This window comes from Bos grunniens, chromosome 20 (assembly GCF_055505025.1).
Source record: "Bos grunniens cultivar Pamir isolate PY7600 chromosome 20, Bosgru_T2T1.0, whole genome shotgun sequence".
NCBI lineage: Eukaryota > Metazoa > Chordata > Mammalia > Artiodactyla > Bovidae > Bos > Bos grunniens.
In genome coordinates this window covers 49,583,203-49,593,930 of record NC_141184.1, presented here as the reverse complement: position 1 = coordinate 49,593,930, position 10,728 = coordinate 49,583,203, and the positions used below count along the sequence as shown (strand labels likewise).

General features: G+C 42.7%; 1 protein-coding gene across 4 annotated transcripts in view; it reads left to right on the top strand.

The window, feature by feature from the left end:
• Positions 1 to 698: 698 nt before the first annotated feature.
• Positions 699 to 10,728, top strand: part of MIER3 (MIER family member 3) — a 29,574-nt gene continuing 19,544 nt past the window's right edge. Inside the window, exons 1-3 of one of the 4 annotated variants that reach the window (XM_086361795.1) lie at positions 699 to 842; positions 2,309 to 2,333; positions 5,603 to 5,748. In XM_086361795.1, the coding sequence (XP_086217921.1) occupies positions 834 to 842; positions 2,309 to 2,333; positions 5,603 to 5,748 (180 nt within the window). In that variant the 5' untranslated portion in view covers positions 699 to 833. Of the gene's footprint in view, positions 843 to 1,181; positions 1,210 to 1,289; positions 1,452 to 2,308; positions 2,334 to 5,602; positions 5,749 to 10,728 lie in introns of those variants that run through there. The other 3 variants (XM_086361794.1, XM_086361796.1, XM_086361797.1) reach the window with 3 other exon arrangements.

The following is a 10,728-nucleotide window of genomic DNA, read 5'->3' as shown; positions in this document are numbered from 1 at the left end:
ATCAACCTATTTGGTGATTAACAACCTCTAGTACTGTTCTGTTTTTTTCGCGCGTGCAGTTTTTATTTTATAAGCCTCTTCTCTGAATCGTGGAAGTCTATTCACCATCACTTCTTTGCCCTATTGCCCTATCTTCCAGAGTCTGTTTGGCAAATGACCTCTTCCACCGTTTATTCCACTGATCACCGTGTACGCTGATCAGCTCTTCCCATTTCTGCAGGTCTCTTAGGGGAAACCGCAAAATGCCTGGTCGCTGTCCTCTCTTTCTGGGCTTATTCACGTCCATCAATCAATCCATTAATTTCAGTCCACCTTCCACAGGGCTTCCTCTCGGCCGTCGATCATCTCCTCTCTCCTTACTTAGGGAAGTCTGTCGAGTTGTCCCTGCAAGTCTCTTGTTCATCTCCCCCACGCCCACCCAGACCGGAGGGTCTGTCAGTCGGTCCGCAGACGCCCCGACCGGCTCTTGGGCCTCGACTGACTGGACGTGAGTCTGTCCCGCGCCAGCGTTTCCATCCGTCCCCCGTCTGCCTCCAATTCGGCAGGAACTTTACTCCAGCCGAAAGGGGAAGGGCGGGTGAGCGCTGGTGCGGGTCGAGGCGCCCGCAGCGGGCGCGGGGCGCGGCAAGGGGCGCCGGGCGGGGTGGGCTTGCGAGCGGGCTGGGGGTGTCGCGGGCCGCCCTGCCCTATAAGGGGCCGAGCCGCCTCCGCCGCCGGGCGGGTGCCGGGCGGACCGCGGCGGCGGCGGCGGCGGCGGCGGCTGCTGCGATTGGCTCAGGCGCCCCATCCGGGGACTGGGCTCGGCGCTGCTCGTTCGCCCTAAAGGTACCAATATGGCGGAGGTGAGCAGGGAAACCGGGCAGGAGCGGCCGGGCTGGAACGGGCGCCCGGCGGTCTCCCGCGGTCCCCAAGCCAGCTTGGGGGATCCCAAGCCTTTCCCAGGGCCCTGCGGGGGGCGGCGTGGCGTTGTGGGGCCGCAAGGCGGCGACGGGCGGCGGCGGGGCCGGCCGGGGGGCGGGAGCGGGCGCGGGAGCGGTCTCCCTCCGGGACTAGGCCGCGGCGGCTCCGGCCCCGACCCGGCCGGCGACGGGGTCGGACCGGAGGCGGCGGCCGGCGGCAGCTAGCCCCGGTCGGGGGACGCCGCCGTGCCGTGCCGCCGAGCAGCTTGCGCGGGCCGCTGGAGCCTCCGCGCCGCCTCCCGGGGCCGGGGTGGGTGGAAACCGGCCGAGCCCCCCCCCCCCCCCCCCCCGCCCTCCGCGGCCGGATCGCAAAGCGGGGAGCGGGCTGCGCCACTGCCCTGCGGGAGGAGTGTTTTGTGCCCCCGGCCCTTTGGGTCCGGGCTGCGGGCTGAAGGAGTCTCACGCTCCACTTTGCTCCGGCGCGGAGGCGAGCGGGATGCGCGGCCGCTGGGCTTCGGTAGAGGCAAGATTCCCCGCCCCGCAGCCCTGGAGGTGCGGGAGCCCCTGGGGGTAAACGGGGAGGACCAAGACCCTCGACGCTCTCTCCACGGGCTCTCGGTAGCCCCACTTTCCTTCCGTTTAAGGGGGTCGGCAGGGCGAGCGGAGCTGCCCTGGACGTGTCCCCCGGGACTAGTGAGCTGGGGCGGGAGGATGGGGGGCGGGTGGCGCAGCAGAAGCCCCTTGGCAGGAGCCCCCTAGGTCGAGGAGCTCGCTCTTGGGCTCGGGGAGCGACTAAATACTCCGGGAGGATACCACTGTCTCTGGGACTGCGGATCCGCATCTCTAGACGCGGGAGAGAGGATGGGGGGCTTACGCTCTTGGTTTGGGGGCCAGTGTCCGGTTTCGAGCTGGCCTACGCTCGGGGATAGAGGACAGCCCCGGAGTTGGGGCTACCGGGCCCCAAGGGGGTGGACTCGATGCAGGGGGCGAGTCCCTTCCAGGAAAGGGTGTTGCCTTGCGAGGTGTTGTTTGGGGGCCGTGGAGAGCCGGTGGGATTCGGGGGACTACTGAAATGCTAGGATATGGGGGACTGATGCTGCGAGCCGACTGTTCTGGGTTCTGCTTCTCTGCTTTGTAACTTGCTGAGCTCCAAGGGGCGGCTTGGAGTTGCCTGTTAGACACCGGGCTTCGTCCCGGGTCTGCGAGTTTGTACACTGGGGACTCGGGGAGGAAGGCGAGGCAGCCAAGAGGGGCCCGAAGGGGGCCAGGAGCGAGTGGAGCGAAGCTACGTCTTGCACTTTTGGCAGCTGCGGAGGAGCGCTGGGCTCCGCCTCCTCTGCGCCCTGTTGCCGGCGCTGCCTCTTCCCCTGGCTTCGCGATCTAACCGCACGTCTTCTTTTCTCTCCTAGGCTTCTTTTGGAAGTTCGAGCCCAGGTTTGTTCTGTTCTCTTACCTTTTCAGTGGGCCTCAGCGGGTGGTGATGGGGTCCCAAAGATCTATTGCTCAGTTCTTTCAACAAAAATTTGTTTTGCGAATTTTTCATCATTTGTTTTTAAGAGCTTTCGGTGTTCTTTTTGGTAATTAAGTTGTTTGAGGAAGGAACAACTATTCTGTCTCATAATTCCTCTCTCTTTTTCCTTGCATGTTGAAAAAAATACTTTGTTACAAAGCTGCTAACTGACATGTTCTTTTAAAGTAATATATCTAATTCTCACATACCCTGTTTTTAATTTTTCTCCAAGCCTGAAACAATTAATCCCACATCTATCCCAAACTTTCCTCCAACTTCAGCAGTTTAGATTTTAATTTCTTTGACAATTCGTCTCTCTAATTTGTCAGGACTTTGGGGTTGCTTATATTGATATTAATCACTTCTCCCCCATCTCCCCTTATTTTGTCTCATACATTTTTCAAAATTGAGAAATGCCTGTAGATTGTGTTAAATTGAAAACTGATAGTTAGGTAAAGCTGGCCTAATTAAAAGAAACACATACTTTCTGAGGTTGGTCATACAGAATTTTTGAGGTGAGACAACATCAGACCATCTAGGACTGTGTTTCTCAACTGTTTTGGTGTCAGAAGCCCCTGTCGGGATCTGATGAAAGCAAGGGACTCTGTTTCCAGAACTCTGCATATAATTTGGGGTTTGTGGAACCCCTGAAACCTATCCCATGGTAGAGACCTTTCCTCATGTGCTAAAATGTAAGGAGCTTTGTTTCAGTTTTTCATTCCCTTTCCAGCCCCTTTTTGGCTGCCTCTTTTCCCTCATAGTCTCCAAGAAAAGTGCCTCTAAACTAGTTCAACCCCCTTATTTTACACTGGAGGAGATTTAAATAACTCTGCTGAGAGTTACCTAGTTAATAGCAGAGTCCGGATGGGCTCTCAAGTCTTCAGTTACCACATGTTGCCTTACAGTGAACAGACCGTTTTCCTTGCATATTACTCTGTGTATTTAGTCAGTCTTCAAGGTCTCATTTGATTATCATTTAAGGTATAAAACAATTAACACCAAATAGAAGAAATTTGTGGCTATTTTGAAAATAGCTTTTGAAAATAGTCTTTACTTTTAAATTGTTTTTAAGTTTGTTTAATTTTGAGACAGACGTTTCTTTGTTAGAACTGATTTCAGGGAAAGAATATTTATGTACAAAATGCCAAACATCTGGATGATAATAGAAGTTTTCCATTTTGCATCACTGTGTTTAAGAAGTTGCAATCTAAATAAAAAGCAAGAGACGGTGTGATTTTTGGAGTTTAAACAAACTTATAACTTATTTTTAATCAATTAGCCAATTTTTAAGAGAATTTTAGAACCAGAAGAGACTAGAGGTCATCTAAGCCAACCCTATATATTTTACAAATGAAAAACTGGACCCAGGCCCAGAAAGTTTAAATGACTTACCTCAGGTCCCAGAAAGCCAGGGACAGGGCCAAGAGTAGACTCTGAGGCCCTTCCATTTCTGGCCCTTATTGAATGAATGCTTTCCTCAAGGGGAAACCTTGAAGTGAGCCAAGCGATGTGGATTAGGAAGAGAGTAGAGCTCAGCGGTCAAAGAGGTAGAAAAGAAGGAAATGGCAAACTACTCCAGTACCCTTGCCTGGAAAATCCCATGGATGGAGGAGCCTGGTAGGCCACAGTCCATGGGGTCTCAAAGAGTCAGACACAACTGAGTGACTTCACTTCACATTTCCTACCTTACACTTTGGCATACCCCAAAGGTATCCAGGAATTTCTCCAAAAAAGAAAATTCGTACTGGTTGATGTTCTGCTTTTCTGCTGTTTAAGAAGTATTCATCTTTCTCTAAAATTAACTTAAACCACCTATATGTCAATAGATTTTTTAAATCAGCAGGTTAAAATCTTTCAGTGTGTGAAAAATAACATCATAATGCACACCTCCTAAAAACATTTTAGAGAAATTATTATTTTCGGGACTAACGACTAGAGTTCTCTGAACTCAGAGCCAGAAACATTGAATTGTCACTGATTTTGAAAAATCTTTGGTATAGTTCAGTGCTTTGGTAATGATCTCAATGTCCTTCAGTGTTTGAAGTTTTAACATATTAAAGGTTGAGTAAAAACACATCAAACTTTTTTGTGTTGAATATGCTTCCTTCCAATTCTCCCTTTCTCTACTCTTGAGATTCTGCTGCTGCTTTTCTTTCCCCTCTGAGAGTCATTGGTCTAGTTGAATTACATATTAGAGTAAAACAAATGGAGAAAACTCTGTTTTTCATAAATTTGACCTTATTGTCTTAGAATTATAGATAGTATTCATTTCTCCACTTGGTTTTCAGGGTATCCTGTTGACTTCAGAATTGCCATTAAAAATCATTCATTGCCATCTCTTTTTGGCCACATCTCAAGGCTTTCAGGATCTTAGTTCCTGATCAGGGATCAAACCTATGCCCCTGGCTGTGGAAGTCCTAACTGCTGGACCGCTAGGGAATTTCCAGGCACTGCCATCTTATAAACAAGTTTGAGTTGACCAAAACAGCTTGCAATGGGATGTATCTTCCAAAGCCCATAGATAGGATTTTCTGTATTCCCTTCACATAATCTTAAGTACTTAGTAGTAGTCCACAGAAAGGCATTCTCATACGGGTTAGTTTTGGGGAGCTTGAAATACTGTTACAGACATGAAACGTGAGGTGGTGCCTTTCAAGACTCAATTGCTGTGTGGCTGCCTCATAGAAACTTGGGTTTGTTCTAAAAAACCAGGTTTCTGTTGTGATTTGAACTTTTATTTGAGAGTGAGAATTGAGTAAAATTAATATTCCCTTCTGAAGTTTTTAGCCTCAGTGTATAGCAGATTCTTGTGAAGTCTTCTATTCATAACCCTTTTGACATTTTTCTACTGCTTTTAGACAAACGTATTAAACTAACTGATAAGCGACTTTTCTGTTAGAACATTTTTTTAAAGACCACTCCATTTAAATCACTTTGTTGCTATTAAAAGTCATGTTCTCATGGATTGGACACCTTATAAAAGTGGTTATAAACTGGCTTTTTTCTTTTGCTGATTTAAATATCTTTTCAGAAACTGTATGGTCTTAACTTTATAGCTTGTGAAGTACATAATAAATGCATTTAATAAAGCTCATATATAAACATTAAAAGGAACTGGCAGTAGAACACAAATTATTTTCTTTTGTAAATAGCCTTATGAACTTGTAAAGTGATTGAGTGTGTTTCTTTCTAGTTGGGTCTTTGTCTTCTGAGGATCATGATTTTGACCCCACTGCTGAGATGTTGGTCCATGACTATGACGATGAAAGAACTCTCGAAGAGGAGGAAATGATGGATGAGGGTAAAAACTTCAATTCTGAAATCGAAGACTTAGAAAAGGTAAAGGTTTTTACTTCAGTACTGGTTGATGTTCTGCTTTTCAAGAAGTATTCATCTTTCTCTAAAATTAACTTAAACCACCTATATGTCAATAGATTTTTAAAATCAGGTTAAAATCTTTCAGTGTGTGAAAAATAACATCATAATGCACACCTCCTAAAAACGTTTTATAGAAATTATATATATATATATTATATATATATATTATATATATAGTTCACAAACTTATAGTGAAGGTTTAACACAAACATAGTAAAAATTTTGAATTCTATTATAAATTATTTTACAACCTATCTTAAATAAAAATGGTATCAGAATGACCTACTGTATAGGTCAGGGAACTATATTCAGTATCTTGTAATAACATATAATGGAAAAGAATCTGAAAAAGAATATATATATTTGTATATAAGAGTATGTACACACACACACACGTATATATAAATAAGTGAATCACTTGAACGTACACCTGAAACACAACATTGTAAACCAACTATACTTCAATTAAAACAATAGTATCAGCATATTTACTTTTGTACAGAATGTTACTGATTTTCTTATTTTGAAGAATAGCCTAATAAGTACACTTTCATTTAATTTTTAAAAATTATTTTTTATCTCTTAATCTGTTTTTTTTGGTGGAAGGTGGGGTTGTTCCTTGGTGGCTCAGACTGTAAAGAATCTGCCTGCAATGCAGAAGACTGGTGTTCAATCCCTGGATTGTGAAGGTCCCTTGGAGAAGGAAATGGCAACCCACTCCAGGATTCTTGCCTGGAGAATTCCATGGACAGAGGAGCCTGGCAGGCTACAGTCCATGGGGTAACAAAGAGTCAGACATGACTGAGTGACTAACGCTTCTGCTTTGCTTCCAACCATTTTTAAGTTTATACCAGCACAATGAAGTAGGTACATTTACAGATGAGATTATTGAGATCTAGAGAACTGTAGGAGAGTTCTAAATCCTAGCCCAGCCTCTTGGCATTGTATCACACTGTTTTACTGAATTAGTAATACCCTCTATCCTACCCTCCAGTTATCTTTTAAAAAGTTGGTAGGGTAAATGTAGTTTATAACTTTTAAAACCCCCAATCAGTTTAGGTTCAAATGAACTGATTTTTAAACACATACTTATAACCAGAAACTACAGAGAGAGGCCTCCATGAAAGAGGATTCCTTTTATTTATCTATAAATTAACCTTATTTGCAAATTTCTAATCAACCCAGAATAACAAATTTTTCAGGAATACTACTGAATTTTTCGTGTTTCTTTTTCTTGAAGAAGGCAAAACACATTCTTGTATGATCTCTTCTGCTTTTGTGAGGCAAAGCTGGGCTATTATTGCGTTTCTTCCTTCATCTTAACACACAGGCGTCTTCAGGGCCTAGACCCCAGGCTTGCTCCTGAAGAGTTGAAATTTTCTAAAGATGTTCATTTCTTTGACAAATTAATGCAACATGGTTGCAGTTTTAATCATTTAAAAAATCGTATATCTCCTATAAAAGCCGAACAGATTTGGGAATATAGAGGTAAAATTGCTAGGAAATACTCAAGAAGAAAGGTTTTGCCTATTACTTCTTTCAGGGGTGATGACAGTATGTTGCCTGTTGATAAGAAAAGATGCCCAATATTCTCAAGGTCTGCCTTGATATTTTCCAGGCAGTTCCTTTCTACTTCTCATGAATGGGTAGCCTAGAATAACTGAGAATTATAATCCAACTAGCATTATCACTGAACCAGGGATTGTGGTGGGTCATGGGATTGCAAAAATTAGCAGTTTGACAGTGTTTTTGGACTCAAGCAGCTTACGGTCTAGTGTGGGGTGACAAATGGGAACTAAGATTTTTTTGATGTCCTCCGCTAAGAACCATAAAAGCAGTAAGCAGTGAGCGCTATGGGAGAAAGGATTTATGTGTAGTAAAAGATGTTTAGTCTCATGTGGAAGTTCGTGGAAGGCTTCTTCTTACTTCTCTCCTGTAGTTTTTTAAGTCAGGATACTGCTCTGGGCATGAGCAAAAGTCCTAGGTGGTCTCATGATGCACCTTCTTTAATTGTGTGTTTGCTGTTAAAGATAGGGAGACAGCAATCTAGTTACAGCATGATATAAGAAAATAATACAAATGCGCTTTAGCCATGCAAATAGATGTATTGTCACTAAACTAGTATGAATTTAAAATTTCTTTTAATGTGTTAAACATAGTTACTACTTGAGTATGGGTAATCTGGTAGAGATCTATGGACCAGTAAAATTTTGTTTTTCAGATTTGTAGGTTTTATTCTTCCAGAGATTATAGTAATATCTGCTTTAATCTGTGTTTAATGAGTTTTAAAAGAAAATTAGGGAAGATATAGAGAAATAATCAACAGCAAAGAGTTACTTACTTAGCTATTCATAGAAATACCTAGTTTCTAGTCCTGTGATTTTCATTTTGTTTAGTAAACTCCAGTAATTAAATCTTTGCTTTGTAATGATACCTATCACTGAATTTGTAGATTCAGAAAAATTATAGGTCTTTAAATATTTCAGCTTCTCTTTAGGCAGTTTTTCTTCTTGGCATTTTGTCACATTCTTGGAAATTGGGACAGAAAAATACAGGTGATTTTTAAATAAATTCTAGTGAAGGCCCAAGTGCTGTGTCCCTGCTCAGAAGGCTCATCCTTCTCTCATTGAGCAAGGCACAAGAAGAACTGTTCTAAGAGTGGCTGACTGCTCGCTCCCTCTGAACTGTGATTATCTATAGTAGAGCATAACTGTAGTGCTCACGTGCATGTGTGCTCAGCTGTGTCTGACTCTTCGTGACCCCATGGACTGCAGCACTCCAGGCGCCTCTGTCCATGGGATTCTCCAGGTAAGAATGGAGTGGATTGCAATTTCCTACTCCAGGGGATCTTCCCAACCTAGGGCTCGAACCCATGTCTCTTGAGTCTCCTGCTTTGGCAGGTGGATTCTTTACTACTGAGCCACCTGGGAAGCCCATAATTGTAAATGTGATCTCTATTCTTTATTGATGTTTAATGAAACGTGAAAATAAAAGAAATAATAGTTAGAGACACATATTTAAAGAGTAAGGATCATTTTACTTTTAAAGAAATTTAAAATTATTTGTGTACAATTTAAAATAATGTATTAATCTTATATTATGCAACAGTGATTCAAATGTTGGTACATGGTAACAGTCCTAGGGATTTGATGTTCATGTTTTAAAAAATTAGAAGTTTTTATGCTTACAGTAAATACATTTGATAGTTTATAATCTATATATGCCCTTTATTTTGGTTCTTAAAAATTTTTAGTATGTTGTATGTTATGGAAAATAAAAGAGGTACAAAGTTAGTTTTCTTATAGTGGCACTTTGGTAAGTATAGAGAATAGATTGTATGACAAGATTTTAGTTACCAAAAATACTAAAATAAGGTTTGTGTTATATTGTACTATTTTTTAACTTATTCATGTTATTGTTTCCTGATAGGTTTTAATTAATAATCCTAGAATTAGACCTAAAACTTTTTCAAAAGTAATTTACATTCCTGCTTTTATTAATATAGAGATTTCTACTCTGATTTTCATTGTAAATTGAGAGAAGTAGAAAAACGTCTTTTCTACCACTTAGCCTTGGGTTTAAGTCCTTATTTATTTGTTTTTAAAGCATTTTAGAAAGTTACATGTATTCTGTTCTGCAGCCTGTATTTTAAGGTATCAGACTGGTGTTATGTTAAAATTAGTTTCTCCCTCACTTAGACAATGTCATCGGCCCTATCTAGCAACGCTGTCAGGTGTGTCAGAGAAATACTAGCGTTATTTCCTTGCTTAGAGGCCTTGTTGATGGTAAGATGTACTGTAGATTCAAAAAATAGCATAGATGGGAGCAGAGAGGAGCCTTGCTATGAGAAATCTGTACATTGGTAATAGGATGCATCCTGATTTCTGGTATGTGAGGCTGTGCATCAGAGGATTAAGGAAATAATGTGTTTTTCTGTTTACAGATAGGAGATAGAGATGAGAGGGGTTAGGTGATTTGCCCACAGTAGTAGTTAACAATTAGGGAGTCCTCTGTCTCTAAATCGGAGAAGGCAATGGCACCCCACTCCAGTACTTTTGCCTGGAAAATCCCATGGACGGAGGAGCCTGGTAGGCTGCAGTCCATGGGGTTGCTAAGAGTCGGACACGACTGAGCAACTTCCCTTTCACTTTTCACATTCATGCATTGGAGAAGGAAATGGCAACCCACTCCAACCCACTCCAGTGTTCTTGCCTGGAGAATCCCAGGGACGGGGGAGCCTGGTGGGCTGTCATCTCTGGGGTCACACAGAGTTGGACATGACTGAAGCGACTTAGCAGCAGCTGTCTCTAAATCATGTGCTCTTCCTGTTAGAAATCCTTCAATTTATAAAACAGTTCATTTATAATAAGTATGACTGCACTTAAATGGGACCCTTGAAATTTAAATAGATTCAACAAAATGCCTTAGAAATAAAGTCCTCATCCCTAGAATATGGTGCTAGATCAAACTTCTGAGTTGATCTCAACACCATGGATCCTTAGAGACTTGGAGATTTGCTAATTCAATTTTGAAAACATTGCTTCTATGCTTCAAAGGACTAAGTGATTTATTAATAGGCTCTAATAAAAAGTTCATTTGTAAAGTACTTCAGAGACTGGATTAATCTTTTCCAGTTTTGCTTTAGTACAAAGTCTTAGTACAGATAATTTCTGTGTTTTAGCACCAGCCCCTTCTCAGGGTCATTGTAGTGTCATCCCTTGACTATTATAATGAGCTTTCCACTAAGATGGCCACTTCCTCCTTCAACAGATGATCATACTTGTATCTTTATAGAGAAAGTAGAATTTTCATGAATAACTGCTCAGATCTTCTGTTTGCCCCACACATGCAAACTTAGCTTTTATGCTTTTTCTTTGTCCCCTCTCATTCCAAAAGTATCATCCACAGTCCAGGCTCTTCCTGAATTTTCATTCTTTTAGT